This window comes from Xenia sp. Carnegie-2017, unplaced genomic scaffold (genome assembly GCF_021976095.1).
Source record: "Xenia sp. Carnegie-2017 unplaced genomic scaffold, XeniaSp_v1 HiC_scaffold_19, whole genome shotgun sequence".
Taxonomy (NCBI): domain Eukaryota; kingdom Metazoa; phylum Cnidaria; class Anthozoa; order Malacalcyonacea; family Xeniidae; genus Xenia; species Xenia sp. Carnegie-2017.
Genome location: NW_025813481.1, coordinates 4,408,745 through 4,431,448, shown reverse-complemented (window position 1 = coordinate 4,431,448; position 22,704 = coordinate 4,408,745). Strand labels below are relative to the sequence as shown.

General features: G+C 37.0%; 2 protein-coding genes and 1 long non-coding RNA gene across 10 annotated transcripts in view; all 3 read right to left on the bottom strand.

Annotated features, from left to right (window-relative positions):
• Positions 1 to 22,704, bottom strand: part of LOC124439538 (pre-mRNA-splicing factor SYF1-like) — a 42,574-nt gene that overhangs the window by 2,455 nt on the left and 17,415 nt on the right. The window contains exon 23 of one of the 4 annotated variants that reach the window (XM_046989788.1): positions 8,174 to 8,214. The exons of 2 other annotated variants lie outside the window; for them this stretch is intronic. The gene's annotated coding sequence lies outside the window, so the exon portion shown is untranslated. Of the gene's footprint in view, positions 1 to 8,173; positions 8,215 to 9,031; positions 9,094 to 22,704 lie in introns of those variants that run through there. One more of the 4 variants, XM_046989789.1, reaches the window with a different exon arrangement.
• On the bottom strand, positions 3,781 to 20,511 carry LOC124439543 (nonsense-mediated mRNA decay protein 2-like). 5 transcript variants are annotated; one of them, XM_046989798.1, is made up of 4 exons: positions 20,353 to 20,511; positions 20,022 to 20,250; positions 19,483 to 19,537; positions 19,166 to 19,449 (listed from the first exon to the last, which is right to left on the bottom strand). In XM_046989798.1, the coding sequence occupies exons 1-4, from the start codon at positions 20,438 to 20,440 to the stop codon at positions 19,303 to 19,305; spliced, it is 519 nt and encodes a 172-aa protein (XP_046845754.1). In that variant the 5' UTR covers positions 20,441 to 20,511; the 3' UTR covers positions 19,166 to 19,302. The 5 variants fall into 5 exon arrangements, with proteins under 5 accessions (XP_046845750.1, XP_046845751.1, XP_046845754.1 ...); XM_046989794.1 differs by lacking the exons at positions 19,166 to 19,449; positions 19,483 to 19,537; positions 20,022 to 20,250 and adding exons at positions 3,781 to 4,284; positions 4,765 to 4,993 and having other exon boundaries at positions 20,353 to 20,506; XM_046989795.1 differs by lacking the exons at positions 19,166 to 19,449; positions 19,483 to 19,537; positions 20,022 to 20,250; positions 20,353 to 20,511 and adding exons at positions 3,781 to 4,284; positions 4,765 to 4,993; positions 5,095 to 5,216.
• LOC124439547 lies at positions 10,002 to 10,546 on the bottom strand. The gene is made up of 2 exons (XR_006946359.1): positions 10,256 to 10,546; positions 10,002 to 10,157 (listed from the first exon to the last, which is right to left on the bottom strand). It is a non-coding gene; the product is annotated as an uncharacterized LOC124439547 (long non-coding RNA).

Genomic DNA, 22,704 nt, shown 5'->3' with positions numbered 1-22,704 from the left:
ATTAGAATGATAGACAAAAAATTTTTACATGCGTGTCTCTTTAACTTTTAGCTTTGCGTTGGCAAGGTTTATTTCGCCATGGGTAGAGTTTTCTTTCTATCTGAAGGCCTGTTTACACGTTCCGATTTGTCAGATCCTATTGTTTTGGTTCCGTCTTTTGATTGCTTGTTCAGACGGTCAGATAGTTGTGTTGATATTTAGATACGTTTAGATATTTATAATCTTGAGAGCAGCCATTTGATTTTTCCAGTAATTTATCGATATATTTGCGTACTTTTCTTCTTGTTTCCAAGTCTTTTTCAAATATATATAATTTGGTTAGTCGGCTTCCTCTGATCTTGTCGGTCAGATGAGAATAGAACAAGTTCTATTTCTATCCTCTTTTTTAGATTGACGGATCCGACTGTCGGAGACTAACTTTATATGTGCTCACACGAATCGTTTTTTGGATCCAACAATCACTCGATTTTAGTATCTACTGTATAACGTTGTTTAGGCCGCATATCTATTCGGATTCCGAACATTTAAAATCAAATAGAAACTTACAGAAGTTCCAAAAAGGTTCTACCTTATTGTGATTGTGCGCTCCCCCTCATTCCGTAACCCCCCCCCATCCCGGAATTGTTAACAGACAGAAACAAATCGAGATTTCACCAATATATAGGTCGCGTGGATCAAAAAGGAAATTATTACATGCAAGTGATCAGGAAACTATAAGTACATACTTATCATATGAACGTTAATTAGTTAAAGTGGTTATATCACGAATTTTAGCCCCCCTTTTTTATTAGCTAAATTGAAAGACCTTGTTTCAGTGATTTTAAATCTGCAATTGTAATTGAAATTGGATTGGTGAAAGTGATTTTACGGACGTTCAAAGTCACGATTTTCAGCATTTTTTTTGCGAACTTTTTGATCGGTATGCTAATGACTTGTGACGTAGAAAGTTGAACACATATATCAACATGGCGTATTCTACTAGTAATCTTAATAAGAAACGCGGAGGAAAACGCTGTGTTGCTGGCGGACCTAATGAAATTAGTTGCGCCAATGATTCAAAAACCGAAGGAATGTCGATGCATCTGTTTCCTAAAAAAGAAACAGAGCCGCAAAGACATAGAAAATGGGTAAATTTTGTGCGTAAACATAGACCGGGTTTTGAGGCTTCCTCTACCTCGTGTCTGTGTTCTGCGCATTTTGAAGATTCTTGTTTTGACCTTAATTTGAGCGTGTAAGTCAAGCTCAAAAGAAGGATGAAGAAAGATGCTATCCCAACCATTGACGTGGCTGGGATTCCTGAACCATTACAGGACGAAATAACCGATCAAAAGCGAAGACAAGTAAGTTTACGCTTGTTTATGTTAATTTTTCTTTTGTCATACGTAAATTCGATATAAGTTTTGTAGATTATTCGACATACTCTCCATAAGCCATCGCTGAAGGAAACATGTTCTCTCAATGAGGAAGTACCATCTACTAGTGATGAAGCTGAGCATGTTTAAGTATGCACTGGGGAAGCAAACGATTCGCCATTTGAACGGCTTGCTATTTTCCATTTTACATTTATGCTATGATTCAATTCCATATATTTTTCTTTTGTCTTTTTCCCAGACTGACATTGAAGAAAAGATATTCTTTCATTTAATTCTTTCAGCTTAACCTCTCAGTAGTTGCACCAATTTGTTTTATTGTTTACTCTTGTTTCAAACCATTAAACTGCATGTCAACTTATATAGTGCATCCATGTATCTCCTATTTGGTTTTCATCTAGGCATATTTCCTGACCATTCCAAACTCAGCAAAGAAGGTCAACAGTCTCTACAGTGCACAAGTTAGAAGACTATTCCATCATCGCCCCTCTGATGGTATGTAACCTGTTGTGTTACCACTTGGATATGCTTTCCGAATAAAGTGGTAAACACAAGCAGGTAAAGGCCGAGTATTCTCCCATCCCATAGACCCACAAAACCATCGCATCAACCATCTGTATGCCACAGCTCTCAAGTACCTGAAGTAAATAAAAAGGTTGGACTAATTATTGTTGATGAAACAATGTTGATGATAACGTTGTTTCTCATACAATTTACAATCTTACATATTTAATGATTGTGATGCTTGGCGGCGATAAGCACGTCCATTCCTATCTCTCAATAGTGGCCCGACGTTTTCAAGGACAGCCTCATGAACTAAAGGCCCAAATTTGGCATGCTGTGTTATGCATGATATTTTCTCAATGCTGCCATCAAATGTCATTTTCTGCAAAGCTGGTCCTATTTCCTTACAGCATCTGTACTCTAATGCGCCTTCTAACAAATCGGTATGACAGCATTGACAATTACACCTGAAACGTGGGAGCATTCTGGTTTATAAAGTAACTTTATGTATATTACAAACAGGAGAAAACAACAACTTACCATTCACCGAGTGGAATTACGCCATCACTTCGTTGTTCTAATGTCGCAGGGAGAATTCTATCGGGATCATCTGGAGTATGCACTTAATCACCATCTCCTGCTAGCGGTTCATCGTCATATGCGAAGTCGTTTAAATGCTCGACATAACCCACGGATTCCGAGCTCGAATCAGGTACGCATTCAGACATCGAATTCGAATTATCTGAGCACTGATTTGAGGCCATACTTTCCGGAAAACTTGTTTTTTAATATTTTATTGAAAATACTGTCATTATTTGTTTTTAAGACAAGAAAAACGACAACAAAATCACCTTCTATAATATAATATTATATTGACGGAAACAGACGTGTTCAACTATCTACGTCACAAGTATCAATATGGCGTCGTAAAAAATTCGCAAATAGTACCCGACTTTGGAGGCAAAATTAAGCAACTTATATTTATCTGTTTAAGTCCAGCGACATGTCATAGTTCTTCAAATAATCCAAATTTTCAATTAAGCTCATAAAAAAGGGGGGCTAAAATTCGTGATATAACCACTTTAAAGATAACTACAAAACACGCGAAATGAAACTTATTTTATCATGCAACTCAAGGTCGTAAACAATAAAGGCAAGAGACATGGCCACTAGTTATTACTATTGCAAAATTGATTTCTTTGAAAATTTTGTGTGTTTGTTTCATGCTACTAGGTTTTGCCTGACAAACTAATATTTTTGAGCAGTCCAACATCAAACATATCCATGATTTACGCCTCTGACGTCAGCCATTAATAGTTGGACTGAAATAACCATGTACACAGATCTTTCATAATGTTTGCTGTTTAGGTCATTTTACTGTTTAAATAATGTATACTGAACAACAACGACATGTAAAGATGAAAATTTACGGATTTGTGCAAAGGCATTCAATATCTTCGTAAAGTATCTAGCGTGGTAAAGTCTTTAAATATCTTCCTACGAACGCACTATATAACTTTTTTTGTTTATTGCTTTGATTTAATTTTGCCAAAGCCTTCTACATGGAAACACCCAACGACATATCATATAGTAAAAACAAATCCTTAACTAGCAAAATAAACGCCAAACGCTTTTGCCAACTACAGTGTAGCTTTTTTAAGAAATTTTCCTGAATGAGCTATGGATTGCATCATTGATAGTAGTGATAAAAAAAATGCTTTATACAAACATGTTAACGATAATCTCACTCTTACTCGTCTTGTTTCTACACAGATGATACGATATGTGAGTGAACTTTTATTTATATGACAGAACAACAAAGACATTGTAATTCTATAGGATTGTTGAGAAACAACCAAACGTCTTATTATTGAAATAAGTAAAAAGACGATGAAGACACACTAAGTCAATGATCGATGCAAATATCTATTTTCTACAGGCAAATCATACAACAATGCCAACTTCAAGTACGCTAAAATTAAACGAATGTTTCTTATTAATCGCCACACTTTCCACAGATCGATCCATACGAGTTTCTGCCATATTAGCCGATCCAACGTCGTGTATGGATACTACGACGTCTTCGGTGCACATAACGGCGTCGGAACACAGAACGACGTCTAAAACGGAGACGCCAAATACGACGACGTCTATAATAACGGCGACGGAACACAGAACGACGTCTAAAACGGAGACGCCAAATACGACGACGTCTATAATAACGGCGACGGAACACAGAACGACGTCTAAAACGGAGACGCCAAATACGACGACGTCTATAATAACGGCGACGGAACACAGAACGACGTCTAAAACGGAGACGCCAAATACGGCGACGTCTATAATAACGACGACGACGACTAAACAAAGGCGAGCGTTTTCTACACTTGGATCAGCTTTCACATCATTACTACAAAACACAATGTACATGTAAGGAAAAGGTTACACACCAAAAACTTTATTTTTAAATGCAGTCGGTAAAAGTATTATATTAGTCGGCAGAAAAATATCTTTGACGACTAAACATCAACATTACGGTTGATTTGGATAAAGCGTAAATAAGAAGTAAGAGACTAACATTTTTATATAAATCGAGAATAACATAAGAGCAAGAAATGAACAGTTCGAACAGCGTTACAGTAAACACCGGAGGGGTGTCATTTAGTAGACCTTAAAAATTGTCGAGGTTTTGTTCTATAGTGTATTCGGTACTGGTTCGATGGCTAGTCTTTTGAAAGGATTGCATCTCCCCGCTGATAAACGTTATAAGGACGGCCCTGTTCGCGTTCATCAACTTTCATGGCAGAGTAAATGTCAAGGCCAACTATAGCATACAAAACGAAGCATTTCGATGTCAGGAACGTAAACGAAGTAGATGAAGTTAACTTACTTGTTCTCTGTGAGTTCACGATCATCACTTTGTTCTAAGTCATGTTCGGGGTCAGTTTCATCCTCACTTTCTTCTTCGGGATTTTCATCATCACTTTCTTCTTCTGGATTTTCATCATCACTTTCTTCTTCTGGACTTTCATCATTACTTTCTTCTTCTGGATTTTCATCATAATTTTCTACTAATTCTTCCTCGACAGTTTCCACTGGGGCTGTTTTTTCATCGGATTCTAAATGAAGAAACCATCATTCTTTAATCATGTACAAAGCTGGTCAAGAGAAATGGCTGATGATAAATAAAGTATTGAACATATGAGCTTTGCATCATTACCTTTCATAACCCCATCTTCAAGTTTATATTGAGCGTAAGCAAAAGTGCAAAGCAATCCAAGAGCGATGACAAGATAGGTTATCTTCATGATTAACCTTTTTCTTGTCTTCTTCTGGTTCCAACAGCAGGTGATGGATGATGATTGAAGACAGCTCTTCGCCTCTTTTTATAGAGAGCTGCCACGAAAGAATATTTACATTATGTATTTTGTAAGAGACGTGAAGCAATTATAGGTGCAACAAAAGTCACAGCATGAAAACATTTCTAGAGAAATCATGCATATATACATCTTTATTCTTTAAATTATTACATACAATTTTGAAAAAGCAATCTCTCTTCACGATTTTTTTTGCACAGTTTGATGTCGCTTAATGCCATAGCACTATACGGGTAAATGTTGAAAATATTTGTATGAAAAATGAGAATTTGGAAATATACTTAGAGATATTGATTCATAGATACATAAAAGGTCTTTAACGACGGTGATTTTTTTAATCACAAGTTGATTATGATATTATGTTAAATTGAGTCAATTAACCTTGTTATTGTGTTTTATCATCAGACATGATGTCTGTAAAGATTAAGCGTCCGGTAATTTTGTCTTTTTTATGCTAAACTGCGATATTTTACTCATTAAACATCTCAGGGAAATGTTGTTGCCACGTAATAAAAAAGGAAACGTCTAACTTTCCATATACTTTCTGAATCTCTCCTGGTTTCACTTTGGCACAATTGGCTTCGACGTATAAATCTTTTCTGTGCTATTTTCTGCAGCTCTGACGGCGCACTCAAAGACTTTTACAAAATACCATGTATAGACTGTCAATGGAGTTAAATCCAGGTGAAACCAAAAGATGTCGGAAACACACACAAAACGAAAAAACTCAATCTCTACCTCTCATTACACTCTTCATTGACGACAATTCTATCACGTTTCCAAAACAATAACATCCTTTTGCTTCTGTTAAAACTTTTTGTTTCTATTTATAGCTTTCGTATGAAATATTTCATTTGTTGTACACGTACGTCTACAGTAAGATATCCGAAATATTGGTCAAATTTCCTAAATCATAATTGAAGAACATCTGCTATATTTTAACCCTGTGCGTTCCAATCTCTTTAGCTTTGTCATTATTGTAATAAAGTAAATGGTTTGAACCCGGGAGTATCGTTACATGTTTGTAAATGATGATCGTCCAGTTTTGTATAGTCCTGAGAAGGACTGTTTTTGTTGTTGTTGACTGACGTTTTGATAACCTTAGCGGTAGTCATCTTCAGAGAGCAACTGCATATTACGATTTTCAACTACATAAAATGGTCAGTAAAGGCATTTACACGGATTAACTACGATAGAAACTCATGACAAATTCAACTACTGGATAACGAATAAATGATACAATTCAAGACCAACATACTAACGCCATCAATACATGTTAGATGTGATAATCTAGGTCATTGCAACTCTACCATTGAATTCACAGCAATTTGTAAAGCCGATTTTAATATGAATTGTCTTCCGCTTTGCGTCTGTTGGTACGATAGTAGATTCACACGTGTCGTCATTAACTCCCACGTCATTACACACAATTAACCTCTTCGGAGTAAAATAACTTTTCCTCGTACTTTAAATTCTAAAAAGTAAACTAAGCATGCCCTCAATCGTATTTTTATTTTTAAGCAAAAATATGATAAAAGTCGTGCTAGTGTCAATGTGATTACTAAAACCATGTCACTTGTAACGATTGCCATTTACAGAAAACGTTTTATAATGATCCTGTTGAGTGTGTAATGCAGAAATGTTATTTCAAAGGAGACGTGACTCATTCGCTCATTCATTTATTCATATTTGTTAAGTTGATAAGATAAAAAAGACACTCACGTTATGTTACTGAATAGTAAGCTAAGATAAAATTACATGCCCTAATTCAGATAATATTTATTATGTTAGCTAAACCTGCACTATATTATAATTATTATGTGCTAAGAGCTATAAGAACACTCACTTTGCTAATATGGATGCTAATTAATCAGTCTAAAATAGGAAAGAGAATGTGATGACAACAAAACATTTTATGGGTCTGGTGTTAAAGTTGCGTAAAATTAACAAACGAAGGAAGATTCTGTAACTTTGTTCACTCAAGTTATGTGGAATTAACGACTTTTACTTCATAACAAAACACAAATTACCGTTTGGAATCAAATGTATTCATTACATCTTAATTTTGTTATCACACTTTTTTGTGATTTGATCATGAAAAATTTGTAAACAGAATCGTTCAAAATGAAGAGTTTTCATCGTAGTAAATTCCAAAGCTGTTCATTTTTAAATGAATTCGTCTCATCACCTTGTAACTCGAATGGTAATACAGAATAATATAATAATATATTCTGCCTCACAATATATTTATTGCTTGCCGCGAGAGAAATTTGGTAGACTGGCACTATACCTTGATTGGTCCAAAAGTACCTTATCTGTTATTGGATATCCACCAATACGGAAGCTAGTGTCGAGGGTTTATGTAAATGCGAAATCATACAAAAGCATTCTGACTCATTTGAATGTCGTGACTGTGGTGAAGTTTCCTCCTTCAAAAGTGATACATGACGAAACACAAACTTTTCAAATAACGATGAAGTTAAGCTCCAAAGATGCAACCAAAGCAAGAATGCTCCTTGACCGTACAACTTATTATTCATCAATGAAATCCAGTCGTCTTTTATAAGGCTTCCAAAAACCTGAAATAGTACGATAACATGAAGTGGATTAAAGATCACGATTTGCACAATAATTTATAATGATTTATGAAAATAGCTATGAGGTTGAATATACAAAGTCATACTTATACCTTTGAAGGCACCATTTGTTGTTCAAGTTAAACTTCTACAAATAAGATGATTGTACAAAAATACACTGTTAAAATCTCTTCTGATGTTTAGTTTAATATTTACGCGCTTCCTGTTATTTTGATCTGATCATAATGACATAGAAGTGCGTGAGCTGTCACAAATTCACCTTTAATCTTTGCATATTCGTCTTCATCGTCTTCATCAATTGAGATCTCTTCAGGATACGCTATTCTTGCCAACGCTTCTAAATTGTCCTCATCAGTTGCTTCGCCTCTAACACACAATATATTCACACAAATGAGACTCAATACTGGTACTTTAAAGTAAATTACCCACGAGATGTCAACTAAAAGCAGCATAGGTTAACTCATGAGACAAACGTACTTTCTAAAACCATAAGCCGCGATCTTTAATCACTACACAAAAAGACACATCACGTTTTGGCTGCACTTGATTCTTCCTCGCTTGTTCAATCATTGTTTTGAGCCTCCTTGAGAATCGATCACTTCTGAATAATGCAAATTTTCAACGATTTAAAATGGCTGTAGTTTTTATAGGAGCCAATGTATACCATTTTTTAGTTATTGATATGTATTGACGATGACGCTGATCTGTTGAGCGTCTTCTATCAATACTATATATAACTATATCTTCTCTAATAGAAATTACGCGAGCCCATGATTAAAGCAAGGGCCAATTTGCTTCTCAACAATATTTGAGATGAGGTGGGGTGTAATTTTGTGTGCACGTTGCTACCAGCAAAATAGCTTTTTTACAAAAGAACACACAGAATCAATGATCAATGCAAACATCTATTTTCTACAGGCAAATCATACAACAATGCCAATTTAAAGTACGTCTAGAATCAAATGATTGTTTCTTATTACCTTTAATCTTTGCATCTTTATCTTCATTGTCTTCATCAATTGAGATCTCTTCAGGTTCGCTATTCTATCCAACGCTTCTAAATTGTCCTCATCATTTGCTTCGCCTTTAACACAAATTAAATTAACACAAATAAGACTCAGTACAGTTAATTTTAACTAAATCACCCAGGGGATGTCAATAAAAAGCAGCATAGGTTAACCCATGAGAGAAACGTACTTGCTAAAACAATAAGCCGCGATCCATTAATTACTTCACAAAAAGAACCTCACGTTTCGGCTTCACTTGATTCGTTTTCGCTTGTTCAGCCATTGCTCGAGCTTGTTTTCCAAATTCTCTATGTCATCCGCAGACATACCGGTTGCCGCATCTGTATAAGTTAATACGTACATCTACATTTGTCAACAAAAAATATTTAGCGGCTGTGGTGAAAAAGGAAAGAAGTGTGCTAGATTCAATACACTTAAGTTCTCCTTGCATATTCGTATAACTCACCAGGCATTGCTTGAGATGCACCAAGCATTTGAGCGGACATGAAGTTAAACCCACATGTGAAAAATGAGAAAGATTAGGTGAACGCATATATGCATGTCCGTATAATCATCAAATAAATAGCTTAAAGCAAGTGTGTAATTGCACATGCCATTTCATCAACACCTGTGTATTATACTTAGTCTGTAAGTTGCTTTTAATGCGTAGCATCTCACGAAAAGTGTCTTCGTTACCATGATGAACCTCAAAGTCATGACAAGTCTTCCAAAGAATGCTGTCGTCTAAAATAAAGCAAATTGCAGGTTTATTTTGCCACGACGCTCAAGTTTATATATGTCTTGAATAATTACCCTTGGATCGGCCATTTGTGAAGCATGCATGTACAGAACACGTGCGCGATCTATTTCTCCAAGTTTACGTTCAAGTTCAGCGAAGCGAGTGCACATTTCTCTGTCATTTAGACGAAAGACTATCTCACAATTGTATACCAAATATATACACAAGTTCCCATACAAAACTGTCTCTTACCGAGCCTGGTAATCACTAAGAACCTCAATGGCTTTTTCATAAATCTCTCTTGTATGTGTAACACCAAATATTTCAGCAGTTCGCATGATATAAATATTGAAGATCTGAACAGATAAAGCAAGGTAGACATTTGCATGTTTTCTATTTTCTTCTTAGTAAAGTCAAATACGATAGACGTGAAACAAAACTTTAGAAATAACGATGAAGTCAAGCTCCAAAGATAAGACCAAAATACAAATTAACCATCACCATATAATATTGATTATCCAAAGAGTAAGTTTATCTTTTCATTCTTCAGTCGTCTTTAATATCTTAAAGTATTTAAAAAGTAAAATAATGTGATAAGGATTAAAGGTCATAATCTACACATTAAAAAGCTATGGGGTTAAACATACAAAGTGATACTTACACATTTAAAGGCACCATTAGTTGCTCAAGTTTAGATAATTCTAGAAAAGTATGCTAGTATATACAGTAACTGCCAACAAAACTGCAGCCCTTAGTTTGCAATCCAACCCTTATTGCATTTATTGTACATTGTCTCTGCCACTTTTTATACTCCAGAGATTTTAAAATACATTCTAACGCCCGTTTCATTACGTAGTAAAAACTAGTTCAATTATAAATGACTTAAGCCTAGATTTCACTAGCGACATTTACATGGTTCATTGCATTCTTTTGTGTTTTGTTGTCCTGATGTTTATGTAGCAAGTGGAAACCAGGCTTTAAAGCTTAGTTTTCGCTTAGTTCTCACTTACGACATATGCACAAGCGATAAAACAAAGCAAAGCATATTCTTCAGAGCTCGGAGGAAATATAAAAGAAAAAGGATTTTCTTTTCAATTTGTTTTTGTTCTACCTTATGCTTGTGTCAATTTGTTGTGCTTAAGCTTATGATGATGATTGATTCAGTTGCTTCATTGTGTTGTAAATTGTCATGTTATGTTATGTAGAGTGTGAATATACCGTATGATATAAACTGTAAAATGTTAAGTCATATATTACTAGACAAATACGTATATAGTTACTAAACTGTGGTTTCAGTGGAAATCCTGTACGTAAATTCAAAATACTTAGGAACACTTTTTCTACCCAATGTGGCATTGCGGTAGGATGTAGGTAATGACAGTACTCTATAAACGGAATGGCGTAGTGCAAGTCATGCAAACGCCCAAAAATTATATCCTAATAATTATAATATAAATAAGAGCTTGCAAGCGTTGGTTCGGGAGTTCGGAAAAACAGACGTTGTTAGACGTACAAAAGTGATAAGTTGGAAATCGTATCGCAGGAGGCGATAGCGTTTGAATAAGTTTCAAGTTTAAAGATTGACGGTTGGCCGTAATCTCAACGTTTCAATAACATATTTGTGTCGCAAAGAACCAACGTTTGGAACTCCGTATCATAAATCGTGCACAAACCACTGTAAATATCCTATCAAGTGTTAAATACAATTGTCAAAATACAGTCCCATCGTTCGAGTGAAGTTTCGAGAGCAGTGAACCAGCACTTCGCGCAGATTGTGCGAAACGTGGTCCTTCGAGCCGGATAGAGTAGCAGAATTCGAGAACACATAGATAGGATAAAAAAGGGTTGTTCACGATGTCAGAGCTGACAAGAAAGCGACAGTCGAGGAGTGGGCATAAATCGTACGCCACAAAAGTTGTGAACAAGGTGAGAAGTATGGTAAACGATAATGCGCCACTAAGGAAAGTCGAATTGGAACAAATGCGGCTTGTACTCGTACAGAAATTGGATACAATTTCGAAGTTAGACGATGAGATTCAGAGCTTGTTGGAAAAGGATGAAGATATTGAGGCAGATATCGACAGCTCATCGGAATACGGCTGCGAAGTTCTGGGTGCGTTGGCCGAAATTAACGAAGCGCTGAGCACAATAGAGACGAACAAACGAAACGAGGAACTCGCCAACACATCGACAAGTACAGTATCCAGTGGGGCACGCTGTAGAGTGAAGCTGCCTAAACTAGAGGTGAAAAAAGTTCTCAGGCAAGATACAAGATTGGCGTGAATTCTGGGACTCTTTCGAAAGTTCCATTCACAACAATGACGGACTGTCTGAGGTAGACAAATTCACCTATCTGAGGGGACTGGTGGAGGAGCCGGCCAAGTCAGCAATTTCGGGATTTGCTCTGACTTCGATTAACTATACAGAAGCACTGAAGGTGTTAGAACGGAGGTACGGGAGCAAAGTGATGGTGCAAAGGGCACACGTAAATGATTTGATGAACTTAAAACCCGTGTACAACGAGAGTGACACGACGAGGCTGCGCAAGTTCTTCGACGCGGTCGAAACAAATTACCGAGGACTCGAGGCGCTCGGTGTAAAGGAGGAAACGTACTGCGAGATAGTCGTGCCCAATCTTCTGACAAAGATACCTGACTCGTTAAAACTAACGATTACCAGGGGAAGAGACTACTTAGAGTGGGGCATGAAAGATTTTGTCGACGCATTACAAGCCGAAGTGGAGCTGCGGGAATGCCACAAATTAGCGGTCGGAGAGAAAGAAGAAGATCAACGAAGACGACGGGAACCGGGAACAGCTAGCGGGTTGTTTGCCAGCCGAAACAACCGATTGTTTTGTGCTTTCTGCTGTGGAGAGCACAAGCATGAAGAATGTACCAAGGTAACAGGGCGGCAAGAACGGATGCAACTTCTTCGTAAGTTCAAACGATGTTTCATTTGTTTAAATAAGGGACATGTAGCTAAAGATTGTCGTGCACGTATTAAATGTAGTGTATGTGGGGAGGGTCATCATGTTTCCATATGTGATAAGAGTAATAATAACCAGAAGGATGAAAGAAATAGTCGGGAAGAAAGTGGACAGGTTAGTGTAGCTAATGTCCATGTTAGTACTAGAAGTAGAGTGGCTCTTCAAACTGCGCAGGGTACTTATAGGAAAGGGTAAGACAAGAGTGCGAGTGCTTTTCGACTCGGGAAGTCAGAAATCCTTTGTGACGTGTGACGCGAAGAGGTGTGCCAAGCTTAACGTTGCCAGGCGAGAATGGTTGGAAGTTAATACATTCGGTGGTGGAAGTAACAAGGGTAGAATGACAGAGGTTGTTCAGTGCGAGGTATCGGCAGTTCAAGGAGGTCGTAAAATACGCGTAGAGGCTTTAGTAGTTCCTCATATTTGCGCGATCAAAAATGAGCATCTTGAGGTAGATAAGAGCAAGTATTCGCATTTGAAGGATTTGTGGTTGTCAGACGTTAATTTGAAGCAGGACACGTTAGATGTTGATGTTTTGATAGGTGCGGATAACCTTTGGGCATTTCAACAAGGGGAGATAATTAGGGGCAAGGATGACGAACCCGTTGCCATCAATACTTGTTTAGGTTGGGTAATAAGCGGTCCACTGAAAGGGAGCTCGAACTTGAAAAACGCACACGTTAATTTAGTTTCACAGATTGCAACACAAAACGCAGACAGCATTAATGGGGATGTGAGTAAATTGTGGGATTTAGAAACGCTTGGAGTAAGAGAGACTAATGACGTGCATGAAGCATTGCTTGACAAAATAGAGTTCAATGGGTCAAAATATGTAGTAAAATTGCCATGGAAACAGGGTCATGAGCACTTACCGTCAAATTATTCAAATAGTTTAGCACGCATGAAAGGGCAGATAAAGAGGTTGTCAAGTGAGCCATCATTGTTGAAAGAATATGATAAAATTATAAAGGAACAGCTAGAAACGGGTGTTATAGAAAGGGTAGATGAGTCTGAACCTGGGGTAAATGTTCATTACCTTCCCCATCAAGCCGTAATACGTAAAGAGGCCAAAACAACCAAATTGAGAATTGTTTATGACGCATCGTCAAAAGAGGGTAAGAGAGGGACTTCTTTGAATGACTGTCTTCATGTGGGACCACCACTAACGCCGTTGTTGTTTGACATATTAATTAGATTTAGGGAGAGCAGAGTGGCCTTGGTAGGAGACATTGAGAAAGCCTTTTTGAACGTAGAAGTAGACGAAGCAGACAGGAACTATTTGAGATTTTTGTGGGTGAGAGATGCGACTAATGGTAATTTAGAGGTTGTAGTGTATAGGTTTTGTAGAGTAGTGTTTGGACTAAATGCATCGCCCTTCCTGCTTAACGCTACGCTTAGACATCACATTGCGCAATTTGCAGAATCAGATCCAGTGCTTGCTCAGAAATTGAATGAGGGGTTTTACGTGGATGATCTAGTTTCGGGGGGCAAGAGTGCACAGGAAACAATCGAGTTGTACGAGAAAGCGAAATTTAGGATGTCCCAAGGCGGGTTTAAGTTAAGAAAATGGCTTACGAATGATGGAAACGTGCGAGCGCTTATAGAGCAACGTGAATGCGGAAACAAGGTGACGACGACTACAGATTCAGACGACGAGACATTCACACAGTGGAGTTTGGGGGCTCTAAATAACAATGACTGCGCAAAGGTTTTAGGTATAGGCTGGGATTGTGACAATGATCTGTTTACGTTTGATTTACGAAAGTTTGTAGAAGACTTAGGTGATAAGACGAAACTAACAAAGAGAAGCCTGCTAAGCGCATTAGCAAAGATATTTGATCCGTTGGGTTTAATTAGTGCCGTTATTATTTTGATGAAGATTTTGTTTCAACAATTGTGTGTTGATAAGGTTGATTGGGATGACAAAATAGAGGGTAAGCACGCAAAGATATACTTAGAGTGGATTGAGGATTTAGTTAGGGTTCAAAGAATTAAAATTAATAGATGCGTTTACAGTAAGGTAATCGAAAGGGTCGAGTCGTGCGAACTCCATGGATTTGGCGACGCAAGTGAGAAGGCTTATTGCGCAGTAGTGTATTTTGTTTGTCGCACAAGCTCTACCGTTCATGTAAAATTATTGGCAGCGAAAACTAGAGTTGCACCACTTAAGAAACTGACGATTCCACGTTTAGAGCTTATGTCTGCGCTTATGTTAGCTAAATTGGTAGAGTCAGTAGGGAAAGCTTTAGAAGGGCAGGTAGGAAAATTGAAGTCAAGATATTGGTTAGATAGCATCACTGCTTTGTATTGGATTCAGAATAGAGGTGAATGGAAGCAGTTTGTGAGACATAGAGTGAATGAGATACTATCATTGACGAGTAAGGAAAGCTGGGGCATTGTCCAGGGTAGAAAATCCTGCAGACTTAGGTAGTCGCGGGTGTTTGCGTCAAAGTTAGAAGAGGATTCAATTTGGTGGAATGGACCAAATTGGTTGAGCAGTCTAGAGCAGGAATGGCCTCAGTCTGTAGTGAGTAAGACCGAGGAGAGTGTTCAGGAAGAAAGAAAGGTGGCTGTGTTAGTAGTAGACGCTAGTGAGAAATTTGGTATAGACCAGATTATCTGTATAGATAGGTACAGTAGGGTGGAAAGGTTATTTCGTGTAACGGCATGGGTTGCACGGTTTGTCAGGAATTTGATTGCTAGGATCAAAGGGAAGCATGAGGATTTGACTTTCACGGAGTTAGGAGTCAGAGTTACAGAAAGCAGAAAGACTTTGGATAAAGGCTTCACAGGACAGGTTAAAGAAGGAAGATAAGTTTAAGCAGTTAGAGGTACAGCTCAACGTAGTAGAAAAGGATGGGTTGTTAAAATGTCAGGGTAGGCTAGCAGAGTCAGATTTGGAAGAGGAAACAAAATTTCCTACTTTACTACCAAAGGAAGGTCGATTGACAGAATTAATAGTTGAGCACAGCCACAGGAAGGTACATCATAGTGGGGTAAGGGCTACTTTGGCTGAGATAAGGTCTAGATTTTGGATTCCCCAAGGAAGACAAAGGGTAAAATCGATTCTCAACAAATGTATCGTGTGCAAGAAATTAGAGGGTAAATCATACAATAGACCTAGCGAAGCAAACCTTCCAGCATTTAGAGTAGAGCAATCAGAACCATTTTCGAAAACAGGGGTAGATTTTGCAGGACCATTATATGTGAAGAATGCACCGGGGGGCACAGATAAGGTTTATATCGCATTATTTTCATGTTGTGTAACTAGGGCCTTACATTTAGACTTAGTAAAAGATTTGTCTGCGGATGAATTTGTGAGATGCCTAAGACGATTTGCAGCTAGAAGGGGGACCCCATCATTAATGGTGTCAGACAATGCAAAAACGTTCAAAGCAACAGTCAAGACTTTAGAAAACCTCTATAAAAATGAAAGAATGCAAGGGTATTTGGGAAACAATAGGATAGAGTGGAAATTCAATCTAGAAAGAGCTCCCTGGTGGGGTGGATTTTTTGAAAGGATGGTTAGGTCAGTGAAGAGGTGCTTGAAGAAGGTATTAGGAAATGCTAGGTTGACATTTGACGAACTACTGACAGTATTGGTAGAAGTTGAGGCAACATTAAATTCTAGGCCATTGACTTACACGTACGACGAGGTGGGTAGTGAACCACTAACTCCGTCGCATTTGGTGACGGGAAGAAGATTGTTGTCCATGCCAGACGAAGGGTCTAGTGAAGAGGAGTCTGACGTGGGTTACTGTAAAAAACGGTATCAGTATTTGAGTAAGAAAAAAATGCATTTCTGGAATAGGTGGCGTAAAGAGTATTTGGTTGATTTAAGAGAGTTTCATAAGCAGGACAAAGACAATACTAATAGGGTAGTGCAAAGGGGAGATGTCGTAACTGTTTATGAGGATAATGTGAAAAGGGGAAATTGGAAAACAGGTGTAATAGAAGAGTTGTTTGTAGGGAAAGATGGTGTGGTTAGAGGCGCTAAGGTTCGGTTATTTAGGAACGGTAAAGTCGTTCACCTTAATCGCCCCGTCCAAAAACTCTTTCCTACCGAGTTGAAGCACGACGAAGGCGAGAATGAGCGAGAAGAGAGAGAAAAAAGGACTGAAAGGAAGGAAGGTAGAAAATACGGGTAGACCCAAAAGAGCTGCTGCTCTTGATTCTGTCTGGAAGACACAGAATATGCTTGATTAGTGGGACTAATCAAGGTGGGGAGTGTGTTGTAAATTGTCATGTTATGTTATGTAGAGTGTGAATATACCGTATGATATAAACTGTAAAATGTTAAGTCATATATTACTAGACAAATACGTATATAGTTACTAAACTGTGGTTTCAGTGGAAATCCTGTACGTAAATTCAAAATACTTAGGAACACTTTTTCTACCCAATGTGGCATTGCGGTAGGATGTAGGTAATGACAGTACTCTATAAACGGAATGGCGTAGTGCAAGTCATGCAAACGCCCAAAATTATATCCTAATAATTATAATATAAATAAGAGCTTGCAAGCGTTGGTTCGGGAGTTCGGAAAAACAGACGTTGTTAGACGTACAAAAGTGATAAGTTGGAAATCGTATCGCAGGAGGCGATAGCGTTTGAATAAGTTTCAAGTTTAAAGATTGACGGTTGGCCGTAATCTCAACGTTTCAATAACATATTTGTGTCGCAAAGAACCAACGTTTGGAACTCCGTATCATAAATCGTGCACAAACCACTGTAAATATCCTATCAAGTGTTAAATACAATTGTCAAAATACAGTCCCATCGTTCGAGTGAAGTTTCGAGAGCAGTGAACCAGCACTTCGCGCAGATTGTGCGAAACATTGCATTAATTCTTTTGAATTTTTTTTGTCTCTGTTTGTCCTTATGTTTATGTCGCTCGTGAAAAACCTGGCTTTAATCAACCACAGTAAACGCAAAGATCTAAAGAAGTAAGAAACTCTGAAACTGTACAATGCAACAAAAGAAGATTAAAATTTACACTCTAAATCTCTTTCTAAATCTCTAGAGCAGAAGAAACTTGTCATTCATGTTTATTTTGCTCATGTGAAGTGGGCGTTACAAACCATGAGAATACTGCACATTTCAAATTCCAAGCATAAAAATTATTTTAATAGCGTTGACCCACCCTCTTAATAAATCACTGCTTAATAATGCCAAATTCGATCGCAGAAATCTGTTGATCGCGTCCAGCAAATCAAACAGCACTATGATTTGTTTTACAGTATGGAAATTTGTAAGAAAGAACTACGATCTACGATATTTACAAACAATCTTCACCAATTAAAAGTCTTATCGAATAACATTCCAGTCTTTAACCAACTCTCAACAACTCTCACTCTGGACTAGGTCCGTACTGACTAATAAACGAAATTTTATACGAAACGTTTCGTCCGTAAGAAATAATAACTTTGTGCAAAAGATACGACAAAATATTAAAAAAAATTACATGCAATTGATCAGGAAACTATAAGTACATACTTATCATATAAATGTTAATTAGTTAAAGATAACTACAAAACACGCGAAATGAAACTTATTTTATCATGCAACTAAAGGTAAAAAAATGATAAAGGCAGCAGACATCGCCACTAGTTGCACTATTGCAAAATCGATTTCTTTGAAAATTTTGTGTGTTTGTTTCATGCTACTAGGTTTTGCCTGACAAACTAATATTTTGAGCAGTCCAACATCAAACATATCCATGATTTACGCCTCTGACGTCAGCCATTAAAAGTTGGACTGAAATAACCATGTACACAGATCTTTCATAATGTTTGCTGTTTAGGTCATTTTACTGTTTGAATAATGATTACTGAACAACAACAACGACATGTAAAGTAGAAAATTTACGGATTTGTGTAAAGGCACTTAATATCTTTGTAAAGTATCTAGCGTGGTAAAGTCTTTAAATATCTTCCTACGAACGCACTATATAACTTTTTTTATTTATTGCTTTGATTTAATTTTGCCAAAGCCTTCTACATGGAAGCACCAAACGACATATATAGTAAAAACAAATCCTTAACTGGCAAAATAAACGCCAAACGCTTTTGCCAACTACAGTGTAGCTTTTTTAAGAAACTTTCCTGAATGAGCTGTGGATTACATCATTGATAGCAGTAAAAAGATGCTTTATACAAACATGTTGACGATAATCTCACTCTTACTCGTCTAATTTCTACACAGATGATATGATATTTGAGTGAACCTTTTTATTTATATGACAGAACCACAAAGACATTGCAATTCTAAAGTGATTGATTCTCAAGGAGGCTCAAAACAATGATTGAACAAGCGAAGAAGAATCAAGTGCAGCCAAAACGTGATGTTTCTTTTTGTGTAGTGATTAAAGGATCGCGGCTTATGGTTTTAGAAAGTACGTTTGTCTCATGGGTTAACCTATGCTGCTTTTAGTTGACATCTCGTGGGTAATTTACTTTAAAGTACCAGTATTGAGTCTCATTTGTGTGAATATTTGAAGATATGATATATATTCTAAAGGCTTGTTGAGGAACAACCAAACGTCTTATTATTGAAATAACTAAAAAAAGACGATGAAGACACACTATGTCAATGATCGATGCAAACATTTATTTTCTACAGGCAAATCATACAACAATGCCAACTTCAAGTACGCTAAAATCAAACGAATGTTTCTTATTAATCGCTAAACTTCCACAGATCGATCCATACGAGTTTCTGCCATATTAGCCAAAGATACGTCGTCTTCGGTAATAACGGCGACGGCGCCAAATACGACGACGTCTATAATAACGGCGACGACGCCAAATACGACGTCTATAATAACGGCGACGACGCCAAATACGACGACGTCTATAATAACGACGACGACGCCAAATGCGACGACGTCTATAATAACGACGACGACGACGCCACAAAGGCGAGCGTTTTTCTACACTTGGATCAGCTTTCACATCATTACTACAAAACACAATGTACATGTAAGGAAAAGGTTACACACCCCAAAAACTTTATTTTTAAATGCAGTCGGTAAAAGTATTATATTAGTCGGCAGAAAAATATCTTTGACGACTAAACATCAACATTACGGTTGATTTGGATAAAGCGTAAATAAGAAGTAAGAGACTAACATTTTTATATAAATCGAGAATAACATAAGAGCAAGAAATGAACAGTTCGAACAGCGTTACAGTAAACACCGGAGGGGTGTCATTTAGTAGACCTTAAAAATTGTCGAGGTTTTGTTCTATAGTGTATTCGGTACTGGTTCGATGGCCAGTCTTTTGAAAGGATTACATCTCCCCGCTGATAAACGTTATAAGGACGGCCCTGTTCGCGTTCATCAATTTTCATGGCAGAGAGTAAATGTCAAGGCCAACTATAGCATACAAAACGAAGCATTTCGATGTCAGGAACGTAAACGTAGTAGATAAAGTTAACTTACTTGTTCTCTGTGAGTTCACGATCATCACTTTGTTCTAAGTCATGTTCGGGGTCAGTTTCATCCTCACTTTCTTCTTCGGGATTTTCATCATCACTTTCTTCTTCTGGATTTTCATCATTACTTTCTTCTTCTGGACTTTCATCATTACTTTCTTCTTCTGGATTTTCATCATCATTTTCTACTAATTCTTCCTCGACAGTTTCCACTGGTGCGGATTTTTCATCGGATTCTAAATGAGGAAACCATCATTCTTTAATCATGTACAAAAGCTGGTCAAGAGAAATGGCTGATGATAAATAAAGTATTGAACATATGAGCTTTGCATCATTACCTTTCATAACCCCATCTTCAAGTTTTGCTTGAGCGTAAGCAAAAGTGCAAAGCAATCCAAGAGCGATGACAAGATAGGTTATCTTCATGATTAACCTTTTCTTGTCTTCTTCTGGTTCCAACAACAGGATGATGAATGATGATTGAGACACCCTTTCGCCTTTTTTTATAGAGGGCTGTCACGAAAGAATATTAAAAGAGTAGTTTGTAATAAACTAAATATGACGCATTTATGTGGGCGAAAAGAAAAAGTATCAAGTATCACTTCTGCCTAAGTCATGCATACATAAGTCTTTATTTGTTAAATTATTGCGTACAATTTTGAAAAGCAATTTCTCTTCACTATTTATTGCACCGTTTGATGTCCCTTAATGTCATAGCACTATACGGGTAAATGTTGAAAATATTTGTATGAAAAATGAGAATTTAGAAATATACTTAGAGATATTGATTCATAGATACATAAAAGGTCTTTAACGACGGTGATTTTTTTAATCACAAGCAATTATGATATTATGTTGAGTTGAGTCAATAAACCTTGTTATTGTGTTTTATCCTCAGACATGACGTGTGTAAAGATTAAGCGTGCGGAAATTGGACTTTTTTGATGCTAAACTGCGATATTTTACTCATTAAACATCCAAAGGAAGTGTTGTTACCACGTAGTAACAGTGAAAAGTGCAACACAGAGATTTTCTATATACTTTCTGAATCCCTCTTGGTTTCACTTCGGTTCAATTAGCTTCGGCGTATTTTCTGTGCCATTTTCGATACACTCGCGCACACAAAGACCAAAAGACTCTCAAAATGGCCCCAACAGGAACTCGGATTTTTCAAACATCCACCGTAATCAATACTTATAAAAAACATTAAAGACTGCCAATATACAGTCACGTCTTTCCATCTTGGTGAAAACGAAAGATCTCGAAACACATAAAACAAGAAAACGCGATCTCGACGTAGTTCATGTTTGAAAGCGAAAAAATAATTAGTTTATAACACAAACTTCATTGACAATAAAGGCTGCAAAATGCTATGCAAGTTGCTAAAGTAATGTATCCTTTTGCTCGAGGGCTTCCTGTTTCTAGTAAGACTCCTTGTAAAATATTATATTAATTGTACATCCGTCTAAGCCTAAAGTAAAGTGGCCGAAATGCTCCTGAAATTAAACAACTGACATCCCTATAGGATGGTTTTATATTTCTTTCATTGCATGGTTGGTAACTTGCTATGAATCATAACAAAACTCTAAAAAAGCTTTCAATCATTCTTCAATTGCAACCAGGATCAACATAGACAAACAGGAATATATTGTATTTATACATATCTATAGAACCTCTATGGAATACTTTTATAGTCAAATCAAACGGGATAACGACATTCCAGTTTAACAAGCCATTATTTTTCTCGATGTGTGTGTCAAACAGATGATATGTATTTTCATGCAGTATTTTTTCTTCGTGATCAAACTTTCGTGACATTGCAAATGCGGTCGTCTATAATTACAGTTATTTTTGTTTTACGAAGCATCTAGTTACTAGCCAGGTTTGTATTAGATTTAAAGACTTAATTCACTTAGTTACCAAAATAGGCGGGAACTTACTCTCACAAAGAAATGTTTTTTAACGTCGCGTCAAAAGGAAGCAAGTCGTAATAACAAAGCTACATCACTAACGTTTTCATCTTTTTAATGTTCACAGAATATAATGGAGTTTGGAGTACAAATAAGAAAGTTTGCAAGAAATACTTTAAAACTTTAGACAACACATGATGGTTTTCAACTACAAACAATGTTAAAGGCATTAACATGGATTAACTACCATAGAAACTCATGACAAATTCAACTACTGGAGCACGAATAAATGATACAATGCAAGACCCACATACCAACGCCATCAATACATGTTAGATGTGATAATCTAGGTCATTGTAACTCTATCGTTCTTTCATTATTTCTGCATAAATCATACACCTACACCTTTATTATTGAAGTTCTTGCATAAAAATTATCCACTCAAAGCATTTTCTATAGCCTGCATGTTTTCGCCTAATGGTAATAGCACCATACCAGTAAATAGTGAAGATCTTACATGAAATTGTCAATTTGTGAATGAAGTATAAAGTTGTTAAATCAAAGCCAATCCAACTTTAACACATTATTGTGCATGAACCACTCTGTCTATGAACGCTATATTTTCACATTGAAAAAATCAGGCTTGTCTTTATCGAATGACATGTTTTCAATATCAAATGAAGATAAAACAAGCAAATACAAAACTGATAAACAATGTTGTTAGGAATTGATGTTTTCACATTAGACACATACTGGAGGTCTGATACAATACAAACGAAA